We start from the raw sequence: 20,134 nt of genomic DNA, 5'->3' as shown, positions 1-20,134 counted from the left end.
TTGGTTCTCCATTTTAACCTTCAGTTTGATTCAGCTCTCTGCTGCTTTGCCATGTTAGTATCTCCAGCTGTCCCATCACTCTCTGAAACTGCTTGAACCCTTTCTCTCTCTCTCCCTCTTTGAAAATGTCCCTCTGTACCGCCCCCCCTCGTCCACCAACTCTCCATAGTTATTTATACAGCGGAATGTGCCAGGCCTTAGATTTTTGTGATGTTAGCAGGCCAACGTCTCTCCTATTACACAGGAAGACATCACTGCTAATTTTAGCCCCGGCCCTCTATGACTATTTTTCCCTCCACTGATCAGTCAAAAGAGCTGATTCCGAATCCAGAACATCGACTAAAAACGCAGGAGCATAAATAAGTCTCCCATATTTCGAAAGTCGTGCATCTTTGACGATCTGTATTGTTTTCACCGAATAATGTCTCTATAGGCTTACAGTTCTGCTTTTGATGTGCGCTCAGCTGATTATGAAGACAAAAAAAAAAGGAAAATGGAAAAGTTAAAATAATGAAATCAAAGCTAAAATTAAATAAACATAATCAATCTACATTTTAAATTCAGTTTAAAGAAAGGGAACTAAAACTAAATTTGAGGCCCTAAAACCAAAAAGAATACCTGGATAAGTTTGCTCCACCCAGTGGGCGGGGCTTGTTTTGGCTCGACTGTTTTGAACATGGCGACTGCGTCACAACATTTCTCATTTAACAACTAAACAGTACACTAAAATATGTTTCGGACGTAAGAAATAGTGATTGCAGAACCGTAATTATGATATATATTTTGGCAGTTTGATGGGAGTTCACGAGAAGGGATGACACTGCGATAGAGACTCCTCTGCTCTGATTGGTGGATTTCCTGCTGGCGTGCTGGAATCTTGTGAATGTCATTAGGAGCTCTGAGGGGGGGGGGCGGGGGGAGAGGTGAACTTGGTTTCCCCACCAGATTCTGTCTAATGCACTTCGGGATATAGTGACAGTCTAAGCAAATATGATAGTGTTTTTGTAATAAAGTTACCAATGCAGATTTAAAGCTTGTAGGTAAGATACTCTTTTGAGAGATCTAATACAGGGAACTGGAGATGTCACAACTAAGCATGACCATGGCACCTTTCCAGTATGTTCAGATAGTTTCCTCACCATGTTGTCCTCCTCCTGGACCATTAATGTGTTTGAGCAGGTGTAGCTGCTGTGGAAATCCCCTGCCGCCCATGTTGCTTTAATAGGAAGTTAGAATTGATAATAGAAGATCAACAAATGAACGTTGTTTATTGTGTAAGAAGGTGATTATGGAGTCTGTTAGAGTTTAGTAGCAGGCTCTTTTGTCATAATCACAGCAATCTGAATTAAGGACTAGATTAGGGAAAATACTTTGAAAACAATTGTACAATTTAAGGGTGAACAATAGCTAAACATTGCAGCAAATTGCAGAATGTTCGGTTTGCCAAATCAGCTATATAAGGAGAGCTTAAAGGGGACCTATCTGTCTTTTATACATGAATATGTGTCCCCGGTGTTCCAGGGAACTCGCCAAGTGTCAGAAAACACAACCCTCTCTATTTTCCTCCATACCCAAATCTCTAAAAAAGGGGCTGCAACGGATCTGATAAAAACTGATCCAGATTTGAACACTTTACTGACGTCAGGAAAGTGGCGCTACGGCTATTGGGCCAACTCTCCACCTATCAGGGGAATGTGGGGTTGGGCCACGGCCGGCCATTGCCGCTCGAAAGCGCTGGAGATGCTGTAGTACATATGCCAGGCCTGTAAGTGGCGCTGTAGTCTGCCACAAAAGCAGCGAAGAAGACTTGGTTACCATGGTTACCATGGTTACCCTTCTGTTTATTCTCCACTGTGGCTTTTCTTCTCCCTCCCCGAGGCAAGCGTTTGCTCCCGCTGCTTTAATTCAATGCAATCCCTCCCCGTCGAGGCAAGCACTGTAATTCTCTCCGGTTAGTCCACCAGCAGATGACAAACACCCACCTCTCCGCCTCTTCCAAGGAACGAGGGGACCGTGCGGCAGAGTTTCAGTTTCAGTTACTTTCGCCGGTCAAGATGTCCGTTAAAGTTTAAATCTTCCGGACAAAATTAGAAAAGTGCCGGTCAAAGGTCTTCTTTGTTATTTATTGAGCTTTAAAACAAATGAATAACGACTCTATATAGGCTATAATAAAACACGGAGGACGGAGATCTCTTTTTCTCCCCCTCTTCTGACAGCCCAGCAGCTGATCAGAGCGGCTCCCCTCTCCTGCAGGGGGGCGTGGTCAGCTGCAGCTCACAAAATCAGACCCGTAGACAGCAAACAACACATAGAGCGAAATGCATGGCTAAAATGCATGATCTGTTTGGTATTTTGAAAACAGAAACGTATAAATATACCTTATATAGGTATGGCCCTACAATATATCATTTAAATATAGCATGATAGGTTTCCTTTAAGGAATATTTTTTACCTTTTTTGAATGCTAATCATTTTTTGTTGAGAACCTATAATCAGTTTCTGTATGTAGTATAAATTCACTGCCCATTTATCAAAATGAAATAACCAATATAACCAACTGTAATTAGTTTAACTTTATTGGAGTACTTATCCATAGTTAATGTATTACCTACTGTAGATGGCGGTCGGCATGCTCCCAGTTTAGAGGGGAAACGTAACTTATTTTGCCACCGTTAAAAACCAATATCAATTTAAATGCATACTAAATTTAGAGAATCATGACATCTCCAGTTGGGTAAAATAATGTCAATTCACATATAAGTTAAGTACAGCTACCAAGGAAAGAAACAGCCCTCTCCATAGTCCTTTATAACATAATCACAAATCATGTAATTAAGATAAGATAACTTTTATAGAATTAAGCCTGTATTTGGAATTATAAAAGTGATAACACAACATTTTGCGGCTGTAACCCTCACTTTTTAACTGTGAGTTATTATGAATGTACCATTATGTTTTACAAAGATCTTTAGGTTTATTAAAAAAATGTGAATGTACCTAGGTACAGTGTTTGATAAAACAGTCAGCATGCTAGCTTTGACATTTTGTCATGAGCACAGTGTGCTGCTAAGTGAATTGAAAGGCCATTTCCAAGCGTATGTATATAGTGTACTGGCTTATATTCGGTGCGGTGATAATATGTGTAAGCCTTTTCCTTTTCTCAGGAGAAAGAATCCTTAGATATTGAGTCATTCAAACTGTAGCATGTTAGAAAATTGAAAATGTATTACACCAAATGTATCAAACAGAAGCAGCAGTTGATATTGTCATGTATCTATTATCTTTTTGTGTAGCGCAGTGAGTAGAGCAATTAAATCCATCACGTCCTTTGGACATATGATTGCTTTGTGTCTAAGCAGCCAGCTCACACATTTGCTGTGAGAGCTAACAGTGTTTGAGTGATGCAGAGAGCAGCGAGGAGGTCCCTTTAGCTGTTGCAGCGATTTCCCCCCCTTTCTCTTGCCGACAACACAACATCGGCTCGTTAGACCAGTTGAAGAATAAGACACAGACACATGGGGAGGAAGGGAAAAATGAAAAATGTCAACCAATGCTGTAGAGCAGTGATCTCTAGAGGGCTGGATCACTCCCACTGGTTTTTCTGCCTATCGGTGTGCACTGCCTGTGGGGTGGAACACAGCGGGGGAAGATGCTTACACTGTCGCTGGCTATTGTGTGGACAGGGGGGGGCTCCCTCAGAGTGGATGATATGCATTCAACAGACATTTCTACCTGCGGATGGAGATCTATGCTCCGTGCTTTTCAGAAACGGATTCTTTTTGAAGAAGTGCTGCCACTCTGAGGTGCAACTTGTTATATAATGGACCAAAGTGCCTTTTTCCATTTCCCTTTGCATTTGATTGAGAAGCTTTTACTTGCACGTTACAGTATATAACAAGTTGGAGCTGTTTCCTACGAGTCAGATATTAGTAGCTGGCGTTTTGATAGAAAACGTCCTGATTTAGGCGTGTAGTAATGGCTCGGAACCCCCAGCGTATCTCGGGGAATACCCTGCTGCCGAATGTAAGCCGAGACAAAAAATACCTTTTGAGGACATACCAACAGTGACCATGAAAAAAAATCCAGACCAAAGAAAAGATCAGGCAAGTGCTATTTAATGTTGTCTTTGTCGATCATCTTACTGTTTATTATCAACTGATTCAACCATTTACTATATGTAGAACAACAATACAGTCAAATATTTTGTGGAATGTGGACCATTTTATTAGCATTACTGCTGAACTGACCGCTCAATGTTTTCTCAACTGACAATATCAGATACAATGACAATGTTAATAGGAGATGAAGCTTCTCTGTACAGCTTTAATCAAAAGACAACAAATATACCAATGTTACAGTGGAATATAATCACCTTGGCCAGAAGAAAATATAATTAGAAATCACCAAGCTCAGCACAATGCTCCAGCCTTGAACTTACTTCAAACAAATGCAAGTTATACAACTATTACCATTATTAAGACATTGAAGTGGTACTCAACAAAGTATAAAGCTCCTTTTGGGGGATTTCACTTGAGCTATGTGGCTTTCTGCAGGGATTCCAATGAACGTTTTATGAACCATACTTCCCTGGGATTATTGTGGGATGTATACACTAATACCCCATGTGCTGCCGTCATACACCTGTCAAGCCAATAACTAATTGAGCTGTGTGATGATGTCTCTTCTTCTGGAACTTGCTTACTACTCAAAAACATTTTCTGTTCAGTAATTAAAAACTAATAAACACATTTCACTATTATTGAAAAGAGTCTCTCTAATATGTTAACGAAGTTAATTGTGCACTGCTTCTCAGACAATGTGAAAACCAGAATCCCAAAGGAAGATACTAGGGTTTGTGTAAGGAAAAATGTTATTAGTCAATCGAATTTCTGCCGCTGCTAAAGGTTTTGCATTGTATTCAGTGTCTCACAAAAACCTTATGTGTGTGTTAAATGCATTTTCTTTCATAATCTTTTGCGATGACAAATGTTCATTATTTTGAAACCTCTTTCATTAGCAGGAACCACGCCAAAACAGTGTGATGTTTGTAAGTTTATTGAAGTAACATGTGAATGATATGAGGGGGGTGAAGGGATGATCTGGGAGGACGAGCTATGGTCCGTGCAGTGGGAGACTCAGAGTGGGGGTTCCGTCTCCGGCATGATCTGCGTGGGCTGATTACGGGCCCCCAGACTATACCTGGAATTGAATGTTAGTATACACAGTATAAAAATATGCACCGTTTAAATATAAATGGTGATGGGCAGAGGATGTTGGGATGAAGGGATGAAGGGATGAGGGATGGAGGGATGTAGGGATGAGGGATGAAGGGATGAGGGATGTAGGGATGGAGGGATGAGGGATGTAGGGATGAGGGATGTAGGGATGAGGGATGAAGGGATTTAGGGATGAAGGGATGTAGGGATGAGGGATGAAGGGATGAGGGATGAGGGATGTAGGGATGAGGGATGTAGGGATGAGGGATGTAGGGATGAAGGGATGTAGGGATGAAGGATGAGGGATGGAGGGATGGAGGGATGAAGGGATGAGGGATGTAGGGATGAAGGGATGTAGGGATGAGGGATGTAGGGATGAGGGATGTAGGGATGAAGGGATGTAGGGATGAGGGATGTAGGGATGAAGGGATGTAGGGATGAGGGATGTAGGGATGTTGAGGGGAGGGAGGGAAGAAGGGATGGATGGATGTATTGCTCGGTATGAGACGGAAGGGGAACTGTATAGGTAGAAAGGGAGAGGAAGGGTGGGTTGAAAGGATGGAGACAAGCAGTGGCCGGAAGTTTTGCCGGATATAAATAGGGGTGGCCGTGGTTTGAGGCGGAGTTTTAGGCGTGGCCATGCTCCTGAACCTATGTTAACATTTTAACCTCATTTGTTTACATCAGTTTGTGCTACCTTCTTTGCCGTTTCGGGTCCATTGATGTTTTTGTTTCTTTTATTGCTACACTTAAGTCATTAGAATACATGGTCTGGGAACAATTAATGTCTGTATCAAATATAATGCCATCCACCTTGTTGTTGTTTAGATATTTCATTTGATGTGTGGAGACTTGACCTGGCTCTTTAATGAAACCTCATGGAACCCCAAAGTAAGACACATCCTGAATGATTCCATGTATTCTTTTTTTTCTTTCAGTTTGGACTGAATTGGTGGGACATCCCTCAAGCAACACCAGCATGGCTACAATTTGTGTACTTAATCAAGGCAGAGTGAAGACAGACACTTTTCCTTGCTAACTGACAGGACCATTTTTGGTTTTCACATCCTATTTTTATAATCAAACTAACAAATGGCTTGCTATTAGAATCGCTGTTTCATCATTAGACATTTTATGACGTTTCTGATATAGAACTGGTTACTGTAATGGATATTGGAAACGAATGTGAGACTTGGATAAAATCTGCTGATGCCCATGAATAAAGCTTTGTTGATATTTTGGGTAATTCTGGGAAAACAATTGTGTTGAAAACACTTATTTGTGAATTTATCGTTTTTGGTTATACAATACCGTGTTTATATGGCCAACAGTATGTGTTCTCTTACTGCAAGGGAACAACACATAGCTGCTGTTTTTATAAATAAGTCCACCTACTGAGCAAATACCTCATGAGAGCTGCTGGGATGCCAATGACTCAATAAGGCTTTTCTATTTAAGTTCTACCAATGACTGCATTTTCACTCAATTTGTATCAATGTTTAGGGGATGAAATGTAAATAAGGATTGTCTCTTTAATGGTGTTGCTTCTATGTGCAGTGTTATATTCCCTTCCTTCAATTTAACTTGCAGATGCTGATGAGAAAATTATGAATAATAAAGACTCAGCAACTATTCAGCTGCAACAAACTGAGTACATTTAGCTTAGCTGTGATAATGAGACCCTGCGGGAAACAGCGTTTTAAGTCCAATGACATATTCAAATATAGATGAGGTCCAATGCAACAGAAAACTTAAGTGGTTTTTTTTCATAGCTGATTGTGTTATAAAGATATTGCTGTATTGAAACATCACCTTCAACATGAATATGCTGTGGGATTTTTCAATTTCCTTTCACCAAACACTAATAAAGAGTAAAGTGAGAAGGATAATGTAGTGTATTGGTTCCCATGGTAACAGCATGCTTGCTCCCTTTCTGCAGATATGGACTCCTGGGTTTCTACTAGTGACGGGGAAACAAATAGTCATCTTCAAACCTTTCTCCAGTCAAAATATAATCTTGGGAGAATAGATTTCTTATGATTTTCTTCTATATTTTTCAGATTCTGAAACAACAGAGGATGAAGGTGACCAATACGAGACCAAAGAAGATAGTTGGGATGTTGAGGACCAGGCTGTGCATAAAGGTATCCACCATGTTTTAAGATGCAATTAATACTTTAGATTTATGGATTTACTTTCTGTTTTACTAATGACCATTAATGCTACAATAGTTCAACATTTATAGACATTAATGAGAATCCTGAGATGTAAGGGGGTTAGGGATTAGGGTTAGGGTTACCTGGCCACGTGTGGGCTGCAAACAGTGACTATCACTCTATTAAGTGTTTATGATAAAGATGTTATATTATTCACATTTACCTGTAATGGTATTTGTATGTATTTCATTCATTTAATTAATTCACTCTCCTTTTTTGCCTTATTATGGAAATACTGGCTCTTTGGCTGCTAATTACTCCAATGTGTTTACCATACTAGGTTTGTCTGTCTGCATTTGGTGCTGGGTTAGTAATGTACAGTCAGTTAAATTGTGCTTTGGCTGAAAAAAGATGTGCCTTGTTTCGTACTTAATGCAAGAACCTGATTGCTTTAATGTTTCCTCTTTACATGAAATGCAGTGATGGACACATGTGCAGAAGATGACAGTAGAACACATGGACATGAGGATCACTCTAACACAACCAGGCAAGAAAGACATGCAAATAAAATAGTCATTTTCAACGACGTCAATGTGCTGATTGTATAATTGGACAAAAATTCCATACTAAAATACAATAATCAGCAGATAGTGAACAAGTAACAAACTACCGATTCCAACAGATTTTGCTTCAAATCCTCTATTTCAGGAGCCAATCAGAGCATTTTTCAAGAGAATCTCCCCCACAAGCCCTCCCACCCCCATCGCCAAGACTCATCAAACGTCCCTCCACCTCTCCAATGCCAAGTCGCTCTGGTTCAACTACACCTGTCAACTTGCGGAAGAAAGCTACTTTGCCAACTGATTACCAAGACACAGTTCCCGGGGAGTTTGAAGAAAAAGTCAAGCAACCAAGATCTCTGTCTCAGAGTAACCCCCATGAGTCACGATCTCAGACTCCACTGAGCGAGTACTCCAGGAAAGAGTTTAATCTCAGACCGTCCCCAAAGCTTACGAGGGCGAGCTCAAAGGTTTTTGAGAAGGTCCGTGGTTTAGAAGAGCGGAGAAGAAGCCTTGATATTCCAGAGGGTTCGATCTCTGCAGGATCCTGGGCAGGCTTCAATCGCGCGGGATCTGTAGATTCAGATGATGGGGGAAGTCGATTGGGTATCTCTAGAGAAAGTTCAAGGGAAGATCTGAGGGAGGCTTTGAAAGAGGATGCCGCTGAGCGGAGATCTATGTTTAGACAGAGAGCTGCTTCCCTCGAGGACAAACCTCGCATCACCCAAAAAGTTCAAGACATTGAGAACAAGTTCACTGAGGAGCTCCAGCGCATTAAGAAACTAGTAGGTAGACCTCATATGAAGAAGTCGTTTTCAACTGAACAGCTCACCCTAAAGAGCAAACAGCGCCAGCCGTTCAGGAAAATCGAACCTATTCCACCACAAGTCCTTCAGAAGCTCCAAGAAAGGGAGCGTGCCCAGTGGGCAAAGGAACAGAAAGAGAAGGAACACAGTTCTCAACCAATTCAGCAACAACAAAAGATAGCAAGAACAGGTTCAACTTCTGTAACCATCAGTAGATTTGGAGAAGTTGCAGGCACCCCAGAGTCCATGCAGTTATCTGACTTACCAGGACAACGATCAGTCAGAGAATTAAGTAGAGTCAGTCCAGTAACGGAAATAGTTCAGAGATCATCGTCACCATCATTATATCATCAACAAAGGGCAGAGTCGCCGTTTCGCAAGGTTGAACGAAGGCCACCTAGTCCACTCGTACAAAGAGTATCTCGATTGCAAGAATCCCCGCTCTTCCAAGAATCTCTCGGGTCTCAAAAAGATGAGACTTCAGGGAGAAAGACGCCAATTGAGGTCGCATTGAGAAGAATTGACAACAGACCTGAAAGCCCACTGGTGCAAAAAATAGTCGACATTGTGGAAGAGCTCTCTCCTCAACCTCCTTTGAAACCCCCGAGGATGTCCCCAGTTACTCCAACGGAGAACAGAATGGAAGTGGATCCAGCTAAAACTGCCATAAAGATGCGAATCCCCGCCATTATTGTTGAAGATGAAAAGATGGAGGTGGATGTTCCTGTGAAGACAAGTGAGCCTCAGCAGATCACTGCTAGTGGCAAAGAGGGACGACAGAAGAAGACCAAAGGGAAGAACCGTCGCACTCGACCCTTGTCTCCAGAGTTAGGTCAGATTTGTTGAGCTTCTTTCATTTGGCTGTCTGTTGTAGTGTGAAGATCCAGTGTGCTTGCTTTTCATGTTTAATCAACCAATAACTCATTCCTTACCAGAGGGGAATTTCCTCTGATTTGATCACAGGGAATGAAATGACTCCTGGATTGTCTTTATTTAACAGACTCTTCAGATGATTCTTACGTGTCTGCTGAAGAAGACCCAATGGAGGCCCCCGTATTTGAGTTTCCCCTGCAGGACACTGTAGCATCTGCTGGTGCAGATGTGCTATTAAGATGCATCATTGCTGGCACCCCAATTCCTGAAGGTACTGTTGCGTTCGTGTTTAAACAATTAAAAATAACCTCATAGATTTTTTTTTTATTCATTTAGGCAATCAGCACACAAATAGCTTTATTTCTGTTCTCTGTTCTCTCTGAAGTTACCTGGACGAAAGAGAATACGGAAATCACCGGCATTGCAAATTACATGGTAAAAGTGGAGGGGGAAAGACATACTCTGCTCATCAAATCAGCTCAAATGAGTGATGGTGGGAAGTACTGTGTGACTGCTGTTAATCAGACGGGCAGAGCGACCAGCAGCGCCGTCCTTCTAATCAAAGCAGGTACGTTACGACTGGGATATCAGAGGAAACGTAGGTCCCTATACACAGTACTGTTATAAGGTGGTTTATTTTTATTTTGCTTGGTTTGTCAAAATTATCATTTTCATGTAACTAAAATAATGACATGTTTTTTATTGTTTTATTATCAACACTGATGTCTGCCCACGCCACTTGGATGAAATCAGTTGTTATCATAAACTGATCATTTGTATTACAGCCAAAATGGAATCAAACACTTTCCCCCCCCATAAGGACATTTTAAAATACCCTACATAAAAAAAAAGTGTACTTAACCTTATAATAATTTTGAATTCTTGATCTTAACAAAACATGTTGGTGGTATCTTCCTGACAATGCATTGTGTTTCAGATGATTTCTCTCCTGCTCCCTCGTCATTATCTCACTGAGCAAAATGCCTGTGCCATATATTCCAGCTGAACAACCTCACTTATAGTTACCATAGCAACTCAGAGGCAAAACTGAACCTATAAATTGCCCACTGAAGCTTGCTGGCTCCACCCACTGTGAATCCACTATTGTTTGAAGATCACATTTGACAGCTCAGACTTTAGTTACTTTTTAAAGACCGCTTTGTTTTCTTTAATGGATAAAGTCATTGAACTGTTTTTCCATTACGCCGTGCTCAGTCACCAAAAATAAAGTTTAACTGAAAAAAGCCGATAGATAAGAAAAACACAACAACATGATAAATAATGTTGTTGCTTTTACAGAGTCTGCACAGGAGCCAAGGGGCAACCTGGGCTTGCCTCGGGATATCAGCAGCCCTATCACATCTGATGAGGAGTATCTCAGTCCCCTGGAGGAAGGCATGGATTTTGGAGGGCCAGAGCTCAGGAAAACTATTGACACACGATTCAGGAAACCCCCTGCATTCCTGGTGAGACTGCACAGAGCTCAGTCTGATTCAATATTAAAATTGACCTTACCTTTTAGCTTATTACTTTTATATTTTTTGCATTTATATGTACTCAACTGCATTTTGATGGTATGGTGCAACATATCAAGGGATGAAATTTGACACTCAAATTTCATAAAATGTTCAGGTAGAAAGCATCTTTCACCTTCTAACTTGCATTACATGTCCAACAGGTAACGATGAGTGATCAAGCTGTCATTGAAGGACAGGAAGTCACCATGTCTGTCCGAATGAGTGGACAACCCAAACCCATGCTCTATTGGTAGGTGCCCCTCCTTCATCCAACTACTTCATCACATTGCTTGCATGGGAAACAGAAAAGACTTCGTCTGTATCATAAACCCCCGAGCAAGCCTGCTGGAGTGCATAGTTTGTTCTCGGGCATGCTGCTTTATTGCATCAGTTATAAAGGAAGTGGAAGATTCATGTTTATTGCCTCACACTCTCAAGGCTGACAGAGAGAGTCCTAATAGGAAAAAGGGAAGAATAACAACACACTTTCTCCATTTGCAGTCAGTGGAGCTGCACAGTGCACAGAAACACAAATGTCTTGTTAAACTAATAAGCTCCTAGACAACTATCTAGACTGCACATGCAATGCTTAGGGCATCCAAAAAAGAAACAAGGGGGATTGCACTTCCTTACAATGGCTGTCCTTTAGTGTTTGTAGGATGCTTCCTTATGTGTTCATTCAGCCAGTGGTACTTTATTGCTGCCGCTATTAGGGCTGCTCAATTAATCGTATTTTAATTGCAATTACGAGTTTGGCTTGCAACGAAAACAACATAATCGAAATAAAACGATTATTTATTTTATTTTAATTTATTTTTTGGTTTTTCAGTTGAATTATACTTAAAGTTCAGGGTAATCAACTGTTAAAAACATACTGTTCACATTTTTTTTTTCAATAAATGGATGTTTTCAAAGTAAATGGATAATCGTTTTTAATAATTGTGATATCAATTATTGACCCAAATAATCGAGATTATGATTTTTGCCATAATCGAGCAGCCCTAGCCGCTATAGGGCAGCATCCGGCATTACTTCTATATTTGTATTATTGTCAACAAATCCCATGAAGAGACCCAAGCCTCATATATCTTATTCCTCTGTGCCATAAAGCTTTGTAGTTGTTAAGAAACAATTCAAAACACATCAATAAGCCACTCTGTTAAACAGGTGCTCTCTCATTCGTATAGGTGTTGATTTTAAGGTAATCCCACATACACCATTCTGCTGCTGTAAATATTCACTAGTGGACAGTCTTTAGTGTGGAATGAAAATGATCATGATCAGTCTTGATTATCTATTGGGCACAGCTTGCTACTTTTCTCCATTTTGCTGAGAAGTTGTCCCCTGTTGCCTTATCATTAACAGGGCTTACACTGGGTCTGACAAACAGTGCTTCCCACACTGAGAATTGAATTCGGGGGGAAAAAAAGGTATTTATAATGCCTATGATATAAGTATTTAATATTGAATTGTTCTCACTAATGGAATGAATTAAATATGAAAAGTAGCAGCATTCATAGGAGAGACAAGCTGACAAACTGGGCTCACACATTTGAGGTCATTCGCAGACATCATACAAGTGATATGAGGAGATGCTTACACAATGTTAATTTGAATAAATGTCTGTTAAATCACCATCTATTGCTGGATTAGGAAGCCCAATGTTGATAGAGCCTACGGCCAAAGGAAGAAAGCATTAGCAGTATTACTAAGCAGGTTTGTGTGTGGCGACAGTCCCAGGTAAAATTACCATCGCCAATTTCTGGGAAGTGAGATCCCAAAAAGTACACTGCTCTATCACTAGAGAAGAAGCAGAGATCTTTTCAATTGTAGCTTTAATATAGCAGACAAGAATAGGCTGGACCACACAGGCAGGTTCTGTCATTGGAGTTAGTCATGACTCTCTCGAGACAATAGCAAAAAAAGAACCTGCTAAGCATATTGTTGGCAGGATAATGTATCCCACCCCCAACCCCACCCCCTTCATACCAGCCAGAAGAGAGCATGTTGTTAAATAAGCATGTGCTTGGTCATCTTTCATTATATAAATTAAGTTTAAAAAAAGCTCTGAGTGGTTTATGCGTGATTCATCTCTTGTTTTAAAACAAAGCAGCCATTGTTCCCCTATTTCAACTCTTTTGTAGGCTGAGGGACAGAGTCACAGTAAAAACAGGCCCACGCCACATTGTACGAGAGACAGAAGACGGCAATTTCGAGATGACCATCAAGTCGGCTGTGAAATCGGACTCTGGGATTTACACCTGTAAGATCATTAATGAGTATGGGACGAAGCAGTGTGAAGGAAGGCTCGAGGTAAAAGGTACGCTTCTTTTCAAAAGTCCAGGAATTATTCAGAACGTACAAAACAATCATAACCAGTGACACAATTCAGGTATCACCAAACAGCACTCTTTAGAAAATGTCCTGTATTTGCTCCCAGCTCCACCAGTTGAGCCAGGCTTGGCTGTCATCCGCCCGGTCAGAGACATCACTGCCAAGGCCGGGGAGACGGTTCTGTTCGAGTGTCATGTCATCGGACCCAAGGACACTGACGTGGACTGGCTCTCCGACGGGAAACTGATCCAGCCCGCATTGCTCAACTGTAAGATGCACTTTGATGGAAGAAAGTGCCGGCTGCTGCTCAACTCCGTACACGAGGACGACAGCGGCACATACATGTGCAAACTCAGCACCGCTAAAGGTAGGTGTCAGGAATACATTTCACAATATCTCTAATGAGAAAAAGAAAAAAAGACGATTTCTCATCAACAATTCAAATCAAAGTTTAGTAAGATTTTACTAACCGATTACTCAAACTAAATCCATAATTAATTAGTGCAGTAATGACGCATTTTTGTATGCAGGCCCGGATTTTTGCATCGCAAGGAGTCCCTCTGCAAAAGCCAATGGGTTTTTTCCATTGGATTTGAGAATGAATTAATGCAATTGTCAGCATTAAAAAGCTAACGTTAGGCTATTTACTAACCACATCATGGTTGCCTGACTTTACATCACTACCGCTTAGCTAAAGGAAGCTAATGTTCTGCATGATGACGTTTACTTTTGTGTTTATTGACATATTTTATGTTGTAGCACAAAACGTGAAAATCTCTCAAGCTTGTGTTAACCACAGATCTTATTTACGCATTAAACCTCAAATGCGTTAAAGAAACCATTGACTTTAAGGGAAACGAATGGTGTAAATTGTCAACTGATTTACAGGTTTTAGGACTCATTCCTGCACCAACCTATTTTGACTTTCATTATCTCATTTAACCAATTATATGTATCTCTAGAATAGAAACTGACTTTAATGGTTTTGGTTAATTGTTCAAAAGGATTAAATAGGGTTATAGGTATACATGATACTTATAAAGTGTGTAGATATTTCTCCATTATATTGAAGTTTTTTGAACAAAAATTATGTAATTGCCTTGCTTTCTTACCACCTGCATTAACTAACTTTAGTTTGTCTCTTTTGCTTCTTCTGAATTGACATTACTACTCTCCAGAGGAAGTGACTTCATGTGGCAAACTCAAAGTCATCCCTTCGATTGAGCCTCTCTTCACCCGTAAGCTGGACGTTCTGGAAGTGATTGAGGGGCGTAACGCTCGATTTGACTGCAAAGTCAGCGGGACGCCGCCTCCTAAGGTCATCTGGAGCCACTTTGGTACGATGCACTTCATAAGTTATGCACCTAGCTGTATCACATATCATCTTAACCCAGCCTTTATGAAATGATCTGTTCCAACCCTTTTCTTTATTATCTCTGCCTCTGTTGATTTTGTGATTTGTAACACACTTTCTATCTAAAGGGATGTATTAATACAGACTCTTATCTTCTTTTCAGACCATCCGCTGACAGAGAGTGAAGACGTTAGAATTCTTCAGGAAGGCGGTCGCCACTCTCTGTTCATTTCTCATGTGACCAATGAGGATGAGGGTTTTTACACCGTCATAGCCCGTAACAACCTCGGAGAGGCAGAGAGCTCAGCCGAACTTTACATACAAGAACCGCGGCCCGCTATCTCCTCACAGATGTAAGAGTTATTCTTTGGATACTGAGCCATAGCTCTTGTGTATTCCATTGACTTGTCTATAAATGTTATTGTATGCAGTAAGAGACATTACTGAGGTATACAAGAGGGATATTTCATCCTCTCTTCCCTTTAGGGCTAAACTGGAGAAGATGCCATCGATCCCGGAGGAGCCCGAGGTCCCAGAGAATGAGGTGGAGCGTTTCACGATGCCAGACTTCATCAAACCGCTTTACGACCTGGATGTGATCGAGGGGAAGGAGGCGGTGCTGAAATGTAAAGTGGCTGGTTTGCCGTACCCCACCATCGTCTGGTTTCACAACGGCAAACGGATTGAGAGCACCGAGGACAGAAAGATGACACAGTGTAAGTGATTTGAAAAAATGGTTAACATTCAGCCAATGCTCAGGCCTGTAATGGGTACATAAGCCTTCACAAAGCAAATGCACTCTGGGTAATCTATTTCAGATGCCTCATATTTAGCTTTCTTATTATTACAAGAATGTTTTCGGCAAGAATGAAAATAAACTATAACTGTAACAATTTTAGCTAACATATTGATAACATTATATTACATTTCATTCTCAAATAAATGTAATTAAATAAAAATAAAGGTTTATGTCAGTATGAACTGTATAATATTCAGACTTATACTAACCATAATTTAGACAAATAATCTTGGGATCAATAAGAATAAATAGAAAATGTACTGTATTGAATTTATAATGAATTACATATATTTGAATACTGTATATAAAAACGATGATAAAGATGCTAACTGGCCAGTATAACCAACTTCGTATAAATTCCTTTCCCTCCTGTAGTTCGTGACGTCCACAGCCTGGTCATCCGCTCCGTGTGCCACGCCCACGGCGGAGTCTACAAGAGTGTCATCTCTAACAAAGTCGGCAAGGCCACCTGCTACGCTCATCTCTATGTCACAGGTGATTCTCATGCAAACCAACAACTTGAACAAGCACATTTGTTTCGGACAAAGGCGGATCAGAAACATTTCTAATTCCACTGTCATCATCTCCAGATATACTCCCTGACCCTCCGGATGGCACCCCAGTGATCGAGTCCATCACCGGGAAAACCATCACCTTAAGCTGGAAGAAACCAAGGAGGCTGGACCCTTCCATCGGTACGCAAGAAAGATGATCATATTTCTTTGTTTATCAGATCAAATGTGTCAATTCTAATTTCTTTTCAATGATAAATATAGAAAAAAAGGATTTTGTTTTTAGCTTCCTTGGGAGTTTAGGTCACGCAATTGTTTTGTTGTTGTTGGATTGAACCAGAGTAGTTGTGAACACTGTGTTGTTGCATTTTGCAAACTCGTTTTCCGTTTCAGTTTATTCACAAAACTAAAAGAAATGGCACATCTTGATAATTCTATTTGAAGCTTGATAATAGGGGCCCAGATACTAGGAAGACGGTCAGTTCATCTCTTTTAAAAACAGACACAGGTAAGACATGTTTTAATGTGTTATTGATCCCATTGTTTACTTTGGACCTCTGCAAACCACACTAGAGCCCGTACATTTGTAGTTATTTTATAAGATGCTTTTTCTTAGCCTTCATACATGCATACATCTATATGTGAGGGAAGTACACTGGAAGGTCACAGAGTCTGTTGTTAAGCATATACAACATAGACATTGTGAAAGATGTAACATTCGGTAAGGTTCAGAAGACTAACTGTTTTTCTGTACAGATCCCATCTCCCTGATGTATGCCATCCAACAGCAAGCCCTGGGCTCCATCCAGTGGACCATCATAGCTTCTGGCCTGAAGGAGACCACCTACATCCTTAGCACCCTCTCCAAAGGGGTGCGCTACGCCTTCAGGGTCCTGACCATCACCTCCAAAGCCTTCAGCAAGCCCTCCCCCAGCACCGACTCAGTGCAGCTCCTGGACCGAGGTACACTCATTCATTTCTTTATGAGAACCCATCCATTCATCAGTGCGCTCAAACCGTTTTTTAAATATATGTTTGTACACTTTGGTTCTCTTCTAGGCCCCTATCTCCAGGAGGCTCCAGTGATCATTGATAAGCCAGACATTGTGTATGTGATGGAAAATCAGTCGGTCGCCATCACTGTGACCCTCAATCATGTCAACGCTGCCGTCCTCTGGAAGAGGTATCAGTGTCTCTTTTGTCAAGTTTCTACTATTATATATTATTTTACATTTATTTTACATGCATGCAATTTTCCTGTGATATTTCTTTCCACCATAAATAATTTATATATTTATATGCATGCATTGTTTTATTTAAAATGTGATTTTAACATTACAAATCAAATACAAATTGTAAAAGGCTTCAACTGGTATACCCACAGGTGTATACAAACACTGGAATGCTGTTGTATTTGTCGTTTTCCACAGAGTTTGGGGCTAACATAGTTACATGTTATGGCGTTATGTAATTCAATTAGGAAATAAATGTTATTGCAATCTATCAAAATTAAATGATGAAGCTTTATTTATATAGCCCAATATAACAAAGAATACATTTGTCTCAGGGAGCTTTACAGTTTTCACAGATCAACAAAACATGAATGACAGTATAATATATAGAACTACAACATAGACAATCCAAGTGACAGTATTGATAATGTGGACACATATAAAATAACATATATCGTCATTACTGAGTAAAAATATGTAATTGAAATATTAAACAAAATGTTACTGATTACAAAGTTGAATTTCCTTTCAGTCAAAAGATTAACCCTTGTGTGGTGTTCGGGTCAAATTGACCCGATTTCCATTTTCAATGAATAAAAAAAAATATAAGGATATTTTCGTTCAACCTGAAACTCAATGGCCGGGGCTTATTTATTGTGAAGGACATGTGGAATTGTTTTTATTTTTTTCCACTTATGAAAAAATGCCCAACCGCATTTATGTCCTTCATAAGAGGTTCGGGTCGGATACAATACCAGGACAGACAGACAGAGAAAAACACACAGAAACACAGAAACTAAAGACACACACACACACACACACACACACACACACACACACACACACACACACACACACACACACACACACACACACACACACACACACACACACACACACACACACACACACACACACACACACACACACACACACACACAAAATGGTATGCATAGAGAAGCTGTTTGATCCTGTTTTCCCTTGATCTATACCCTTTGTAGTGTGTACACAAAACTATCCTAGAACATTATAAACATTTTAGATCTTCCAGAAATGTATAAACATTTTACATTTTCTCGCACTGTCCCCCTCGCACCTGCACGCCGGAGGAGGGACTAAACAGAGACATAACCTCACATTACAGTGTATAGTGCAGAACTACAATTATCTACCAGCAAAATGGCCAAAAGATATTCTGCTCAGAGAGCCTTGGAGCTAATGGATGAGAGTTAGTGGAATGCATTAGAAGAACACGGTGAAGTGGAACAGGAAGACATTTCTGAAGATAAGGATAATGTGGAGGTAAACTCAGAATTTGACAGCGAATTGGAAGATCAACTTGACTCAGAGCCAGCTGCTGGAAGACCCCCACAGTCAGCCGCTGAAGGACCCCCACAGCCAGCCGCAAGAAGACCCCCACAGCCAGCTACTGGAAGACTCCAAGACACAGACTACATGCAGCAACTGCAACAATTACATCTGTGCTATACACACGAAGAAGTTCTGTACATCATGTGTTTCCTAAACGGACTTGCCCATTGACTCACATGATGTTCTGCAGCGTCACTTCATCAATATATTTTTCGGATATACTGTATTTTATGAATAGTGACTGTTAATTGTTTTTATTTGCTTTGTGTTTATATCTGTTCTATGTCATTTATATGGATGTTTCATCATCTCTATATATTTCACAGCCAAATACTTTTGGATGTGTGGTTCTTGTGTTTCAATTGCTGTTAAATTGCTTTATTTCCTTCAGGGCTTTGATTAGTATATGACAGATTAAAAATAATAAACATTAATGAAAAAATGTTTCATTTACATTTGTCCTAGAAAAGCATGAGCAAAATGTAAACTTAGTTTTTATTACAGTGTATTTTTTTTTAACATAAATTACATTTTTAACACAAAACACGATGGACACTTCCATTGTTAAATTTGATCTAGCAAAGAGTATTTTCAAAAACTAATCATATATTTAATTTATATTGTTGGGGAATGAGTTAAAGACAATATATATAAGGAATTGTGCATGTTGAATTTAGTTCTGTATTTTTTTTAAACCCTGAAATATGTCCCGGGTCAATTTGACCCGAACATTACCAAAGGGTGCGAAATGTGAACATAACACAATAAAACATTATGTTATATTTTAAACTTGTAATAAAGGTCAGTGTTCAGTACTGCCTGTTGCACTGATTTCAGTTTTGTGTTCAGGACTTTTTATTGATTTATTTACCAATTGAAAACATTTATTAAAAAAGCAATCAAAATAAAAATTACTTTAAAGAACTAGTAAAGAAATGTATTTTTTATTACATATTAAATAGGGAACGTAATAATCTCAAACCATTTGTTAAAGGGGACCTATCATGCAAAATGCACTTTTGTACGTCTTTTATACATTAATATGTGTCCCCGGTGTTCCAGGGAACTCACCAAGTGTCAGAAAACACAACCCTCTCTATTTTCCTCCATACCCAAATCTCTAAAAAAGGGGCTGCAACAGATCTGATACAGACTGATCCAGATTTGAACACTTCTATGTCGTCACAGAAGTGGCGCTACGGCTATTGGGCCAACTCTCCACCTATCAGGGGAATGTGGGGTTGGGCCACGGCCGGCCATTGCCGCTCGAAAGCGCTGGAGATGCTGTAGTACATATGCCAGGCCTGTAAGTGGTGCTGTAGTCTGCCACAAAAGCAGCGAAGAAGACTTCCCACCCATAGTTACCATGGTTACCCTTCTGTTTATTCTCCGCTGTGGCTTTCT

General features: G+C 40.2%; 1 protein-coding gene across 1 annotated transcript in view; it reads left to right on the top strand.

Moving 5' to 3' along the window:
* spegb (striated muscle enriched protein kinase b) overlaps positions 1-20,134 on the top strand; it is a 48,121-nt gene that overhangs the window by 4,003 nt on the left and 23,984 nt on the right. The window contains exons 2-17 of the mRNA XM_034134632.1: positions 7,277-7,360; positions 7,853-7,919; positions 8,081-9,570; positions 9,739-9,882; positions 9,997-10,179; positions 10,911-11,077; positions 11,290-11,378; positions 13,273-13,448; positions 13,569-13,829; positions 14,641-14,799; positions 14,980-15,169; positions 15,303-15,532; positions 15,991-16,110; positions 16,206-16,310; positions 16,884-17,090; positions 17,187-17,310. Of these exons, the coding sequence (XP_033990523.1) occupies positions 7,277-7,360; positions 7,853-7,919; positions 8,081-9,570; positions 9,739-9,882; positions 9,997-10,179; positions 10,911-11,077; positions 11,290-11,378; positions 13,273-13,448; positions 13,569-13,829; positions 14,641-14,799; positions 14,980-15,169; positions 15,303-15,532; positions 15,991-16,110; positions 16,206-16,310; positions 16,884-17,090; positions 17,187-17,310 (3,796 nt within the window). The remainder of the gene's footprint in view (positions 1-7,276; positions 7,361-7,852; positions 7,920-8,080; positions 9,571-9,738; positions 9,883-9,996; positions 10,180-10,910; positions 11,078-11,289; positions 11,379-13,272; positions 13,449-13,568; positions 13,830-14,640; positions 14,800-14,979; positions 15,170-15,302; positions 15,533-15,990; positions 16,111-16,205; positions 16,311-16,883; positions 17,091-17,186; positions 17,311-20,134) is intronic.

Source organism: Trematomus bernacchii, unplaced genomic scaffold (genome assembly GCF_902827165.1).
Source record: "Trematomus bernacchii unplaced genomic scaffold, fTreBer1.1, whole genome shotgun sequence".
Classification (NCBI taxonomy): domain Eukaryota; kingdom Metazoa; phylum Chordata; class Actinopteri; order Perciformes; family Nototheniidae; genus Trematomus; species Trematomus bernacchii.
This window is presented reverse-complemented; position numbering and strand designations above follow the sequence as displayed.